Raw genomic sequence first — 15,694 nt, 5'->3', positions numbered from 1 at the left:
AAACCTTGGGTTTCTGAAATATAATAAACTGTTATAACTAGTACAAATCTGAGGACATGATAGATCTTTTTATTATTATTATTGTATAGTTGGCATACAGTATGTTAATTTCAGCTCTACAACATAATGATTCCATATCTATAGACCTTATGAAGCGATTACCACGACAATTCTAATTACCTTCTGTCACCATACAAAGTTATCATGCTACTAGAGGCCCAGTGTACGAAAATTCATGCATTCAGGGGGGTCTCTCAGCCCAGCCTGCACCCTCTCACAGTCCGGGACCCCTCGGGGGATGTCCACCCACGGGGAGCGGGCCTAACTCGTTAGTCAGACATCCTTAGCACTGCCATGGAGGCAGGAGAGGCTCCCGCCACTGCCACTGCACTGGCCAGCCATGAGCTGGCTTCTGGCTGAGCAACGCTCCCCCTGTGGAAGTGCCCTGACCACCAGGGGGCAACTCCTGCAATGAGCATCTGCCCCCTGGTGGTCAGTGTGCATCATAGTGACCAGTCGTTCCCAGTTGTTCTGCTGTTAGGGTCAATTTGCATATTACCCTTTTATTATACAGGATTATTAACTATTCCCTGTACTGTATACTACATCCCCATGACTTACTTATTTGTACCTCTTGATCCCCTTCACCATTTTTGCCCATCCCTCTGCTCTCTTTCATATTTTGATCTGGGTTCTGATTACCCAGGAATCTATATATATAAAAGCCAAGTGACCGAATGACTGGTTATTATGTTGCGTACTGCGGCCAGCCAGCCAACCTCCTGCGTCCCCTCCCCCCCGTCGGCCAGCCCGATCGGGGCGAGCTGGCCGGACCCCACCCGTACACGAATTCATGCACTGGACCTCTAGTATACTTATATAAAATTTTGTTGATGCCCTAGCCAGTTTGGCTCAGTGGATAGAGCGTCGGCCTGCAGACTGAAGGGTCCCGGGTTCGATTCCGGCCAAGGGCACATGCCCGGGTTGTGGGCTCAATCCTCAGTCAGGGGCGTGCAGTAGGCAGCTAATCAATGATTCTCTCTCATCATTGATGTTTCTATCTCCCCCTTTTCCTTCCATTCTGAAATAAATAAATATATTTTAAAATTTTTGTTGATTTGTATTTTATATGTAATACATCAATTTTTAAAAATTAAAAATCTTGCCCTAACCAGTTTGGCTCAGTGGATAGAGCATCGGCCTGCGGACTCAAGGGTCCCAGGTTCGATTCCAGTCAAAGGTATGTACCTTGGTTGCGGGCACATCCCCAGTGGGGAGTGTGCAGGAGGCAGCTGATCAATGTTTCTCTCTCATTGATGTTTCTAACTCTCTATCCCTCTCCCTTCCTCTCTGTAAAAAATCAATAAAATATTTTAAAAAATTAAAAATCTTAAGACTTTATTCATTGAGATGTATTCCTGATTTATAGTTCTTACCATCCTTGTTCTTCAAGGCATTCCTAACTTTTTTAAAAAATATATTTTTATTGATTTCAGAGAGGAAGGGAGAGAGATAGAAACATCAATGATGAGAGAGAATCATTAATCAGCTGCCTTCTACACGCCCCCAACTGGGGTTTGAGCCCACAATCTGGGCATATGCCCCTGACCGGAATCAAACCTGCAGCCCTTCAGTCTGCAGTCTCATGCTCTATCCACTGAGCCAAACCAGCTAGAGCCATTCCTAACTCTTTACTTAACTCTGTTCATTTAGTCAGTTTGCTGGTAGGTAGGATTCCAGATTCTTCTATCACAGAAGGACGAATGAAAATGAAACTTCCAAATACCACATGATCTCACTCATTTATGGAATATAATGAACAACATAAACTGATGAACAAAAACAGATCCAGAGACAGAGAAACATTGATCAGGCAGTCAAACCTCAGAGGGAAGGTAGGGGAGGGGAGGGGTAAGGGGGAGAGATCAACCAAAGGACTTGTATGCATGCATATAAGCCTAACCAATGGACACAGACAACAGGGGGGTGAGGGCATGAGTGGGGGAGGTGGGGGGCAATGGGGAGATAAGGACACATATGTAATAGCTTAATCAATAAAGATATTTTAAAAAAGAAAAAAAAAAGAAAAGAAAATGAAACTTCCTAGAAATGGAAGGTAGTTTGACTAAAGATCTGCCATGGAAAGTTGTTTTTGTTGTTGTTGTTATTTTTAATCCTCACCCAAGGATATTTCTTTCTATTGATTTTTTTTTAATCCTTATCTGAGGATATTTTTCCCATTGATTTTAAGAGAGAGTAGAAGGGGGGAGGTAAGGAGAGAGTGAGAGAGAAAATTGATGTGGAGAGACTCATCGATCAATTGCCTTCCACATGTGCCCCGACCAGGGCAGGGGATCAAACATGCAACCCATGTGATAATGTCACAAACATGTGAGATTTTCTGCATACCTCCCCCATGACATACCAGCACTCCCATGATAAGAAGGAAGACAAAATACTCATTCTGTCTAAGCTGAGAGTGATACTGTCTACTATTTTCATAGCATTTATGTTAAAATTGTGTGTTCCTGGATTTATCAGTGATCTATAAAAGTACATTTTAAACATTTCTTTAAAAATGTGCAATCCAGGTACGTGCCCTTCACTGGGAATCAAACCTGTGACCCTTCAGTGCGCAGGCCAACTCTCTAACCACTGAGCACACTGGCCAGGGCATGCCATGGAAAATCCTATCTAGTAAAGAGGGAATATGCTAATTGACCCTCATGCTATCGCAAAGATGGTGGCGCCCACAGCCAATAAAGAGGGAATATGCTAATTGACTGCCCTGTCCTCAAAGATGGCAGCACCCACAGCCAATAAGGAGGAAATATGTTAATTGACTGCCCCGCCCCCAAATATGGCAGCGCTCACAGCCACAAGATGGTGGCACCCAGTCCTCTCAGCCCTGCCAGGGCGGCAGGTGCACAGCAATGCCGGGCCTGCCTCCGGGGACCCCCAGTCCCCTCAGCCCCCAGCCACCCAGGGCCAGCCCAAGGCGCAGGCAAGCCTTGGATGGCATCTGCACAGCCGCCCAGGGCCGCCCGAGGCTCAGGTAAGCAGGGCCGGCCAAGGCTTGTGCTGCCGGCAGTGGCAACAGCAGAGGTGTGATGGGGCATCGCCTTCCCCTGATCGCCGAGTCACCTCCCGCCCCTGAGGGTTCCCGGACTGTGAGAGGCGGCAGGCCAGGCTGAGGGACCCCGACTCCAGTGCATGAATTTTCATGCACCGGGACTCTAGTTGTTAATAAGAAACTATACTTTCCCTGCTCTAGCTCAGTTGGTTGGGTGTCATCCTATGCAGCAAGAGGTTGTTGGTTCAATTCCCTGACAGCAGTTTAATTTCCTGTTGGTGCATGTCTGTGTTGTGGTCTCAATCCTCAGTGTGGGGCATGCAGGAGGCAGCCTATGGTCTTGCACTCTCACTTTGATGTTTCTCTCTCCCCCTCTCCCTTCCTCTCTCTCCAAAAATAAATAAACTGTTCTTTAAAAATATATATATATACTTTCCCTGCCCATTCTGCAACTAACACCAAGTTTTCAGATTGACTTCCTCATAGCCCTGATATTCCATTTTATGCTTAACATTTCTTAAACTAAGAAAATCCCTTTTCTCACTAATTTTTTTCTCCATTGGGGTGTGAAAATCTGAAGTAGCCAAAGTTGTTTTGATTTACTTCTTCTGTTTTATCTCTTTGTTACTAACAAGGCAGTGCATGAGAATTTCATTTAATCTGTTCTTCTCCCAATTATAGTGCCTTCTGTCTCCATCGTCCTAATTTCCCTAAGTATTTGCAGATCTTGTAATACATCAGCCATTTTATAAAGTGAGGTTGGAAGTTTTCTGCCTGTTTTTTTCTTTCCAAGATTCAGATCCAAAAACATGTGTTGGCAGTTTGGCGAGGATAACGAAAAAACAGCCTTTTTTGTTGTTGTTTCTTTCTTCCTTTCCCTGTTACCCTGTAGCAGGGTTTCTCAACAGAGACACAATTGATATTTTGAGTCAGATAATTTGTTTTGGTGAGCTGTCCTATGCATTGTAGAATATTTATCAGTATCCCAGGCCTCTACCCTCTAGAAATCAGTAGTATCTCCCTACTTGTGACAAGCAGAACTGTCCCCAACCATTGCCAAATGTCCCCTGGGGGTTAAGTTGCCCCTGGTTGAGAGCCAGTGCCATCCTATATAATAAAAGGCTAATATGCAAATCGACCGAACGGCAGAACGACCAGTCGCTGTGATGCGCACTGACCACCAGGGGGCAGGTGCTCAACGCAGGAGCTGCCCCCTGGTGATCAGTGTGCTCCCACAGGGGGAGCGCTGCTCAGCCAGAAGCCGGGCTCGCCAGTGGTCTCACAGCTGGCGAGCTCAGTGGCGGTGGAGGGAACCTCTCCCACTTCCACAGCAGCGCTTAGGACCCCTCGGGAGATTTCTGCTAAGGGGCCCGGACTGCAAGAGGTCACAGGTTGGGCTGTGGGACACCCACTACCCCCCTCCAAGAGCACGGATGTCGTGGACTGGGCCTCTAGTATAATATAAATAGCATTTAGGGAAAATGAGATTAGGGGGAAAGATTCAAGATTGGCATAAAATTAAAATTCCTATCAGATCTCTGAGCATATTATTTAGATCAGAGCTGTTCAAAAGAAGTAAAATGCAAGCCACATATGCAATTTTAAATTTTCTAGAAGCCACATTAAAAAGTAGAAGTAAGCCCTAGCCGGTTTGGCTCAGTGGATAGAGCATCGGCAGGTGGACCCGAAGGGTCCCAGGTTCTATTCCAATCAAGGGCACATACCTTGGTAGCAGGCTCCTCCCTGGCCTGGGCCCTGTTCGGGGCCCATGCAAAGCAACCAATCTATGTGTTTCTCTCACATCAATATTTCTATCTTTCCCTTTCTCTTCCATTCCCTCTAAAAATCAATGGAAACGTATCCTCGGGTGAGGATTAACAAACAAAAAATTCTATTCTTGTGTTACTATATAAATCTTCTCTCAAGGCATATAAACTGCCTTCTCCTGATTCTGTGTGACTCAAATTCTTCAGTCCTCATTTTGAATGATGCCCACCTTCTGTGTCTTGGAAATTTCTACACATTTACTGAAAATTATCATTGTTTGCTCTACAACCAGAATTCCCTGAGTGGCTCTTTGCCAAAACCTTAGTCATAGGTAAAACCAAACAACAAAGGAAGACCCATTAACAAGGGTATTAACAAATGGGACAGCTAGATTTTTAAATAGCCAATAATCCAAAAAGGAAATTTTGGGGAGAGGTCCTCCACTCATTTTAATTCAATAGAATAATCTATATTTTAAAAAACCAAAATTTTCATCACCTAATAATTTTAGGTATATTGAGAATTTGCTTACAGAGGGATAGTTTCCTAGGCATGCAGTTCAAGACTAATCTAGAGAATAATTAAGAATTAACTCTTAATACATGAGAGGGAATATAAGGAACAATGGAATAATGGCCAAATTGACATTCACTTTGATAAAAAGCTTTATATATATATATATATATATATATATATATATATATATATATATATATATATATGGGGTGTGTGTGTGTGTGTGTGTGTGTGTGTGTGTGTGTGTTAGAAAGAGATTTTAGAGAGGAAGGGAGAGGGATTGAGAGATAGCAACATCAATGATGAGAGAGAATCATTGATTGGCTGCCTCTCGCATGTCCCCCACTGGGGATCGAGCCCACAACCCAGACAGACATGTGCCCTTGGCCAGAATCGAACCTGGGACCCTTCAGTCCACAGGCCAACGCTCTATCCACTGAGCCAAATCGGCTAGGGCAATAAAAAGCTTAAGTAAACTTTTATTCTCCACCTCCTACTCTAGCCATACAAGAATTGTGTTAGAAATATCAGAGAGCCCTGGCAGAATAGCTCAGCTGGTTAGAGCAACATCCAGATACCCCAAGATTGTAGGTTCGATTCCCAGTCAGGGCACAGACAAGAATGAACCAATAAATGCATAAATAAGTGGAACAACAAATCTGTGTTTCTCTTTCTCTCTATTTCTGTCTCTCTAAAATAGATTTTTTAAAAAAACAAAATTTAAATAGAAAGAAATAGAGAGAGAGATGACTGAAGCCCTGCCTTGTAAAATTCAGCCCATTTGGCTCCTCTTCCTCTGAAGTACACCACCTGCTATAATCAGGGATTCTTAACTTCTGTGGTGTCATGACTCCCATTGGGAGTTTGGTGAAGCCCATGAACCCCTTCTCAAAATCATGTTTTAAAATTAATAAAGTATAATACATAGGATTACAAAGGAAACCAATTATTTTGAAATACAGTTGTCAAAAAGTTTTTTTTAATATTTTATAATGTAATATATATGCTTTTTTATTAATCCATTACGGTAAATAGCAAGTTCTAATGGTAGTTCTGGTGACTATCATAATTTCAAAGTGTTAAAGGACATTTTGAGATTTTTAATCGCTGTAATGTGATATGAAAATATGTGTGATTGCTATTATGACTTAGGCATGTCGGATTTCAGTTAGAGTTTAGTGAGAATTAAGATGGAATTTTTTTTCCTATCCATTTTCAGTTATCAAACCCACTGAGATTCTAATGGTGGGCGTTCTCTTCGGCCACTTTTAGTTCTCTTCAGCCCCAACTTTTGATTTGGGGAAAAACAAATAGCTCAATAGGGAAAAGGATGTCATAGAAGGGAGCGAGGGTGCAGCAAAGAGGAACAAGAGCTAGAGGACAAACAAAACAAGTCAGGACTGTGCAGCAGAGTTGTAACAGAAGGGGAGTTGCTTTTTTAAATATTAAACAATCCTAACCAGAGCAAAGCCTGATGGAGGTTTAAAATCTTTCTCTCAGCTCAGTTTTGAGCAAACTATATTTCTGATAATAGAAAAATACTTTCTGTTTGAAAGTTAGTCTTCTAGATTCTAGAACATTGTGCAGAATTTTCCAAGCTACCTACATGAAATTTTCTTGAAGAATTTATAAACATACTTTTGAAAAAGATTGTTGCAACATTTCCAGTGCATTTTGAAAATTTATACCCCTGTCTAATTCACTACTATTCTTTTCCCTCCAAAATGATGCTTTTTCTCCATTGTAGACTAGATTCTCCTCATTTCCTTTTACCAACCACTTGGCAGTCTCAGTGACTTGTTTAACCAACAAATAGCATACCCTTGGGTAACAGACTGTTATGCCTTCCTTTCTCACCCGACCCCATCCTTTTTTCCTTAAGGAAAAAGCTGTGTTGGAAAAAGTTCTTGCCTAGGGTTAACCAACTAGTAGAGAACATGAAAGCTCTTGGCTAAATTTCCCCACACTTGATTCACTGGAAACCACTAAGACATTCTTCTTTTGACTATTTTACTTCTTAGTTCTTCATACTTTTACTTATTTATTTTTTTTATTTTTTTTTTTAGAGAGGGAGGAAGGGGAAGGGAGGGAGGGGGAGAGAGAGAGAGAGAGAGAGAGAGAGAGAGAGAGAGAGAGAGAGAGAGAGAGAGAGAGAGAGAGAGAAACCAATGTTAGAGAGAAACATTGATCGGCTGCCTCCTGCACATCCCCTACTGGGGATTGAGCCTGAAACCAGGCACGTGGCCTGACCGGGAATCGAACCAGTGACCTCTTGGTGCATGGGACAATGCTCAACCAACTGAGCCACACCGGCCTGGGCCTTCATACTTTTAATTGAAATTTCCCTTTGTCCTTCAGGCCTGTGGACTTTAGGTCTTAAGCTGGCTTTAGTTGTGATAGGGACTCAGAGAAAATTTGGGGTAAGCTACTTTCAGGTAAAATAAAGGAACTGAAACAGTTTAGTAATGCTTACTTGCCTTGATAGTAGCCGGAATGGGGCCACCTCCTCTCTGTTTAGTTTACAAGCAAGAAGAGCTGTGAGGGCTCTGGTCGAGTAGTTCAGTTGGTTAGGGTCCTGATACGCCAAGATTGCAGGTTTGATCCCTAGTCAGGGCACATACAAGAATCAACCAATGAATGCATTCATAAGTGGAACAACAAAAATTGATATTTCTCTCTATATAGTTCTCCTTTCCTCTCTTTCTCTAAAATCAATTTAAAGAAGAAGAGCTGTGGAAAAGAGGGCTAAAGGTATAGTGTTTAGTGGGAAATAATATTTCATGAAGCGAGTAAAAAGAAGGAACTAACCAATCATTTTTTTTAGAAACAAAAAGATAAATAGAAGCATTTTTCAGAGCCTAGCTGGTGAAGGAACTGTGAAAAACTGCAGTGTCCACGCTGTTATGTGTTGTAGGTGTGTTTTAATGAAGGGACATGGCCAGCCAGCCTCAACAGGAATGTTGAGGGTATCAGTCTTTTGAATTACTGCTGTTCACCTGTTCTCTTCACCACCCCCCCCCCCTTTTAAAGAACAGGTCCGAGCATAAATTATTGTCCAGTAACCCTGTCTTATTTAGTCATAAACTGAGGCCGACCTAGCCTCACCTTTTCATTGTGCTTTCACCCAAACCCCTAAATAAATAAAATCTCTACACCATCTTCTTTTCCCTTCCCCTCATCTTGCCTGCTGGCTTCTCCCTACCGTAACAAAAAAAATTCTGCTTGCATTTTTATTCTGCCATTCCATAGCCAGCAGCACAGTACTGGCCCCTTTATGGCTCATGGAGCCCAGGCGGGCTGCCCAATGAGGGGAGACAGCATTTGGCCAATGGGGCTGGTGTGTGCCATTACCGCTGGCCATTGGGCCTCTGTCCTCTACAGCTCCATCCTGACTCATTAAAACCCTGAGCCAAATAGCTGGGCAGGCTCCTGCTGCAGCATTGTGGGGGCCAGGAAGTTAAATGGTTCTCCTAATCCTGCATAATTTATCTCCCTGTTAGCCCCCGCATAAATAGTCCATTTCAGCCCTACCATGGAGAGCTTAATTCTGAACTTCCTATTTTTGTGATGACCAGTGAGTGCCCAGCCTTTCCCTTCTCTCTTTATTATTATTATTAAAAATTATTTTCCCCTTGTTCACTATGAGTTTGCCTTAATTTTTTTTGTGTTTTTTTTTTTCCATTTGAAGCCTCCTGCCTGGATCCCACTTTAGCAACAATCTGTCCATTTCTCTCATTTGGACCTAATATTACAGAGCAGTTGGTGCTACACTCTTCCCCTTCCTCTCTCCTCCCAGCTTTATAGTGCCTCTTTTTCTCCTCCCTATTTTCTCTTTTTAAATCTATCACCTCTCCTTTCCTATCACTTCCAGTTTTTTCCTCCTTTCCATTCCTTGTTCAAATCCCTCTTTCCAGCAACCAACCTTATCACAGGATGTTTGGTAGGACATTTTAAAAGGGCACTGAAGTGTTGTTTTTTTTACACATCTCCATTTCTGTTTCGTTTCAGAGATTTACAAACGAGGACCACCTGGCAGTTCATAAACACAAGCATGAGATGACATTGAAATTTGGCCCAGCCCGAACTGACTCAGTCATCATTGCAGGTACTTCTTACCCCAGAAGCTACGTGCCCTGATATCACCAGACAGTTAAGATTAATACCAGGGACCAGATGTACTGGGAGCTATACTCCCCTTCTCCCATTAAGAACCCTTATGTGATCTGCATTAATCAGGAAAAAGGAACACTAAAAGCTCCCAAGTTTCTATTGTGCCCTCTACTCTCTATTTTTAATACAAGATTGGGTTCTTTGGTTTTTGAGGGTAGGTGTGTTAAGGTTTTATCTTAGCTTTTTTCAGCCTATTTCCTCCTTGCCTTCTTTTTATTAAGACTTTGGAAGATTTATAGACAGAAGATGCCTTTGACATTTCTCCCTACCCATAATGAAGGGGTGAACAAAAGCAGGGAAGCCGCCCTCCTCTGGCTGCTTCTCATCCACTGGGTGTCAGTTTTCCCCAAGCAGACAGATTGTCAGTTCGTAAATTCAGCTTCCCTTGTGAACCCAGACACCATTGAGGGCACATTTCCAAAGTTCAAACAAGACATTTGTCAATGGGACTTTTCTGTGCCAATTTGGGTGACCTGGAACCTCTCACTGGTTGTTTCAGAGTTTGTCTTGCTTACATATGCCATCTCTAGGGACCGTTCTCAGCAACCTCTCTCAAACCGTGCAGCAGCAGTTCTGTTGTGCCATTTTCAACTAGACAGGCATACAAACCAAAGTGGGCTTTTTCTTTCGATACCATGAGGGGGTTCTGAGTTAGCCTGAGTTAAGCAAGCTTACCTCAGTATTTAACCTCTCTCCATGCTTCTATACATGAAGAAAGGGATTTGCCCTTACAGATCTCCTGTTTCTTATTGACTGAATATCTACTTTGCTAGGAGCTTGTAATTCCTGAAAAAGGACATGAGTGGATATCATTAATGATCCTTAAGAAAGCTCAGGGGAGCCCTGGCTGGATAGCTCAGTTGGTTAGAACGTTGTCCCAATATGCCAAAGTTTCGGGTTTGATCCCCAGTCAGGGCACTTACAAGAAGCAACCAATGAATGCATACATACATTTGTTGTGGAACAACAAATTGATGTTTCTCTCTCTCTCTTTCATCAATAAATAAAAATGTAAATTTAAAAAAAGAAGAAAGCTAGTGGAGGTTTTAGAGGAAAGAGTAACTATAGGATTTAACATATGTTCAGGTAACATATTTAAATGTATTAAGTCAGGTCATGTATTCACGAAAATAATTTTAGTATTTGTAGTCTAATATAAGTGAATAATACAAACAATAAAAATACTAAGAGAATTAACATTAAATGGAATTAATCATAGACAGTTTATGAAAGAGGTAAATTTGAGGCAAGGCTATCCAGTTGGAGAGGCTATTAGGAATGGTGTAAAGGCTATGCTGTGTCTCCAGGAGTGGTAAGAAATTGATACAGGACAGTCCCAAGGAGAAAAAGTGATTTCTCTTATTTTTTGCATGCTGCTCTGGAATGCTCATCCCATTGCACATAACTTCAGCTATCCTGTCTAGGCTGCTAATTCTCATATCTGTGCATTATGACCTGGTGTCTCACATGTATTCCAACCCCTGATTGAACACTTGACTGGTTGGCTTTCTGTCATTCAAATCTTCATGTCAGCGACCAAATTTATCTTTGTCCCCTAAACCAACTTCTTTTCCTTTGTTATTCAGTGATGATATTCTCAAAATTTTGAGTCGTTTTATTTTTCTCTTCAGATTCTCTCTGTTCTGTTCCATTCTGCTCTCCCTGCCACCACCTTCATTATGCTTGAATTCCTCCATAGTCTCCTAGCTGGTCTCTCTCTCCTTGACTACTCTCTTTTTATAATCTATCTTCATTCTATTGAAAAGCCAATCTTCCTTAAATTCTTCTCCTCCACGCAAAATCTATCATTATTTTCCCCATTTTCTCTTACTTTAAGGCTATTCATACTTGGATTTTCAGACCTTCTATAACCTAGCCCCATGGTACCTGCCCAACTTTATATACAACTTATGTACCTAACATGATTATCCTTTGACCTAGACCTACCTTTTTCTCCTCATCTATACATGGTGCCCGTGTCCTGCCTCTCTCTGTGCCTTCACCCACCTTACCATCTAAAGCCATTCTTTAAGGCCCAACTCAAGTTGTGCTTCTAGAAACCTCCTAACTACTCTCTCATTAATTTATTTTTATTTAATTTCTGCAATAATTTTATTCTCTACTGCACATGATTTTTGTATACTATGATGTTATTTATGTATAATTGTTTTATTTCCTCATCTAGAAAGCATTCTCTTATTCTCTAGGGCAAGAGCCATGTTTTATATTTGGGCAAAACTCCTATATTCCTATTTCTCTTCTCCCCTAGATTTCTACACAGATGTATGCATGTAGCACCAAAAGTGAAAAAGTATTCAGTAAACACTTGTTGATTGCTTCAGAATTATCAGAGCAGGTTAAGGGTTTTCTTATACATTTTCTTATACATTGTTCAGAAATGGAAGAAGTTTGTATGAGCCTCAGATCAGAGATCCAAAGGCCCTCTTCTGCCATAGCCATGCCCTTAGCTGCCCCATCCTGGTTCACTTGAGTGGTAATTTTTTGTGTGTCCTTACTGAAGTGCTCTCTAAGCCTAAAGGATGATATTACCTCTACTCACCCAGGGATGGAGGGAAAGTGGCTTTATCGTTGGCCAACCAAAGCTGCCAGAGAAGCTTTTAAAACTATTTTGGGAGGTAGTGGTAACTTTCCCAAACACTCTGATTCAGAAGAGGTTTTGTTTAAAATTTTTTAAAATTATGTTGTTTCCATGGAATATCCCACTGGATTATTCCCAATTGATCATGCTAGAAGGAGCAATTTTAATACCAGGTGTCACTTCTTAAAATATTATTTAAACATTGTTCTATTTCTATCATTCAACCTAGTGGTTTGGGGTATGAGATGAATCCTTGAGGTAACTATCATGTCAAGGAAAACCATCTAAAAGAGTTAGGATCAGGGAACAAGATTCAGCTGACCTAAGAGAAAAACTAGAAAAACAGAATGGGGAGAGAGAAGTTCAGATCTAAAATTCATGTTGCTTGGCCCTAGCTGGTTTGGCTCAGTGGATAGAGCGTTGGCCTGCGGACTGAAGGGTCTGGGATCAATTCTGGTCAAAGGCACATGCCTGGGTTGCAGGCTCGATCCCTAGTAGGGAGCTTGCAGGAGGCAGCCGATCAATAATTCTCTCATCATTGATGTTTCTATCTCTCTCTCCCTCTCCCTTCCTCTTTGAAATCAATAAAAATATATTTTTTAAAAAAACAGTAGGTTTAAACATTTTTTAAAAATAAATAAATAAAACTCAGGTTGCTTGAAAAGTTGCCATGGGTTACGGAGAGCCTTCCTCTTCCCAAGGGTAGAGAGGCACTGTGTTGAGGAAAGATTTGTGCAGCCCCTAAGAGGATATTTTGGCTGGCAAATCTAAATCCAAATATCCTGGTTTCCGGAATTTGCTCTGGGCCGAGGTTTCTGTTCTATTGTTTGCAGTTTCCTTTTCTAGCTCATGATCTTGCTGTCTTGTTCCCTAGCCCCTAGATCTGCCTGGAATGCCTTCAGAACGTAGCAGACCCTTACCTCAGTGACCACTGAAAGGCAGTGCACCATTTCTAATTTTGTAGCGTTAGCAAACAAACTCAACCACCTGAGCCTCGGTTTCTTCTCCTCATCAGATGTTAACATTCATCTGCTTATAACTGCTCAATTCAGACCTAGCAGGGAGTAAGTTTAAAGAGAAAATGTCGCTTAGCTATACTTGATTTTCAAATCTGGAGGTTTCACAAACTCCACCTGGGTGGGTGGTTTGGTTTTGTTTGCGGGTGAGGGAGGTAAAACCAGCCTCTGGGAGAAAGGTGGTTACATGGATAGTCACACAACAAAACATTGTTCTGTCTTCCCTCTGCTGGCCTTGAGGCAACACAGCACAGACACCCTCTGGTGGCCTAGCACCAGCCTTCACCTACTGGAGATCCATAAAAGCAAATTTGCCCTAACACCGAGACTCTCTCCAAATAGAAGAATAAAGCGTGCTCTCTACATACTCTCAAGTTTTAATTTTAGGTCAAAACTAAAATTGAATTTTTTCTTTTCATGTCTACAGATCAAACTCCTACTCCAACTAGATTCCTGAAGAACTGTGAGGAGGTGGGGCTCTTCAATGAACTAGCTAGCTCCTTTGAACATGAATTCAAGAAAGCTGCAGATGAGGATGAGAAAAAGGTAAGAGGCGGGACTTATACTGAAAAACTGGTGGTGTTTGACTCTAGGCTATTCTCATTGTGCCCTGGGATAATTTGTTTAATTGGTTAAAGCACAAAATTACAGGTTTGGTTCTATAGAGACGGAGAATACCCACTAATCCTAGTCAGCCACCCACGTCTTTTGGGGGTCCAGACGATGGATCAATGCAAGTCTGTCTTCATGCCAGTGTCTGGGGCCTCCAATCTGCTCAAGTTGGTTATGTGGTCACCCAGTTATTTGATGGATTTTACCTGCTTATTCAGGTAGTGAATCTCAATGAAGTCAAACAAATGAATGTCATTTTTTGTCAGTGGCCAGTTTGTGCAATTCCAGTAGAGACTAATTCACTCTTTTTTCCCAGTGTAATGCACACACCATTGCATTCTGCCCAAACTTCCAGTCACTGAGATCTGGTTTCTTGATACCCTGAAGGACGATTCGGCCACCTAGTTGATTCTGCAGCTTCATCAGTTTCTCAGCATGTTCCCTCTCCTCGTGAGATTGGTGAAGAAAATATTTGGCAAAGTTCTCCAAAGCCACATCATCACAGTCAAAGTAGAAAGACGTGGACAGATGGGTTTAGGAAGCATAGAGCTCCAGGCGGATCTGGCAGTCGATGGAGGCCTCCAAGTCCAGGTGGCAGTTCTAGCGCCTATGAGGTGGGCACGGTCCTCATGCTGGGTGGCTGAGGAAAGGCAGATAGATGTGTGGCATTGGAGCCGGGGCGGGGGGGGCCTTGGGGCAGTCACAGGGCCCTGTGAGGAGGTAGTGGAACGCTGGATCTGGGCAGCTAGCTGGGTTGGGGGTCAGTACTGGTTCCGTCCAAGCACTGTTGAAGCAGGAGCCACAGCAAGTCTTGGCGAAGACTGTTCTGCCTGTTTTCCTTTTTATGTATGGGTTGATTTGAGAAAGAGAGAGGGGTGAGAGAGAGAGAGAGGGAGAGAGAGAGAGAGAGAGAGATCGAGACATCGATTTGTTGTCCCACTTTTTTATGTATTCATTGGTTGATTCTTATATGTGCCCTAACTGGTGGGTCAGACCTGCAACCTTGGCTATCAGGACGACACTCTAACCAACTGTTTTCTTAAAGAAGGATGTTCTTACTGCTTTCCAAAGGAGATCAACCAGAATGGTTGAAAGAACTAGAAATTATGTCACTTTGGGAATATTTACAGTAATAGAGGAAGTTTTGCTTGGAAAGAGAAGACAATGTGAACAAAAGTTCAGTCTTAAACATTTGAAGAGTTTTCATGTAAAAGAAGGGTTAACTTTATTTTGTTTGGCTCAGAGGTAGAAGCATGGCCAGCAGGTGGAAGCTGTCACCGAGCGCATGGAATTACATGTAGGTCGTTCAGTGTAGATAACTGTGTAAAGGATTAAAATGCTGGAATACCATCGCATCTTCAGGTGCTGTGATTCTGATTTTAGACTTTATATTCCAAATCTCTAGAGAATCCTTCAATTTGGAAGACCAGAGGAAATAGTTCAAGAAACTGAGTCAAATAAAAATACTTCCCATGGTATAGGGATTTCAGGGAAAGGGTCAAAATTTATTCTACTTGAGAATTGAAATTCTGGGTTATTGGTCACTTTAAAATCAGGCCAAAACCGGTTTGGCTCAGTGGATAGAGCATCGGCCTGGGGACTGGAAGGTCCCAGGTTCGATTCCGGTCAAGGGCATGTACCTGGGTTGCGGGCACATCCCCAGTAGGAGATGTGCAGGAGGCAGCTGATCGATGTTTCTCTCTCATCGATGTTTCTAGCTCTCTATCTCTCTCCCTTCCTCTCTGTAAAAAATCAATAAAATATATTAAAAAAATAATTGATATCTGCATAAAAAAAAATCAGGTATGTGTTCCCTAATAATTCAGAAAAATCCAATATATGATCTCAGAACATATACACATTAACCACATGTATGCTCCACAATTGCATGACAAAGTAAGACATGAAATCCCATCAGAATATAGCAAAGCCAGAATATAA

At 42.1% G+C, this 15,694-nt stretch overlaps 1 protein-coding gene across 10 annotated transcripts in view; it reads left to right on the top strand.

Annotated features, from left to right (window-relative positions):
* Positions 1–15,694, top strand: part of ATF7 (activating transcription factor 7) — a 114,758-nt gene that overhangs the window by 73,539 nt on the left and 25,525 nt on the right. For 6 of the 10 annotated variants that reach the window (XM_059683050.1, XM_059683048.1, XM_059683054.1 and 3 more), the window contains 2 exons: positions 9,365–9,461; positions 13,569–13,687. In XM_059683050.1, the coding sequence (XP_059539033.1) occupies positions 9,365–9,461; positions 13,569–13,687 (216 nt within the window). The remainder of the gene's footprint in view (positions 1–9,364; positions 9,462–13,568; positions 13,688–15,694) is intronic. The other 4 variants (XM_059683053.1, XM_059683047.1, XM_059683046.1 and 1 more) reach the window with 1 other exon arrangement.

Source organism: Myotis daubentonii, chromosome 2, assembly GCF_963259705.1.
Source record: "Myotis daubentonii chromosome 2, mMyoDau2.1, whole genome shotgun sequence".
Taxonomy (NCBI): domain Eukaryota; kingdom Metazoa; phylum Chordata; class Mammalia; order Chiroptera; family Vespertilionidae; genus Myotis; species Myotis daubentonii.
Note: the sequence above shows the minus strand (reverse complement) of the source record. Positions and strands in the feature narration are given on the sequence as shown.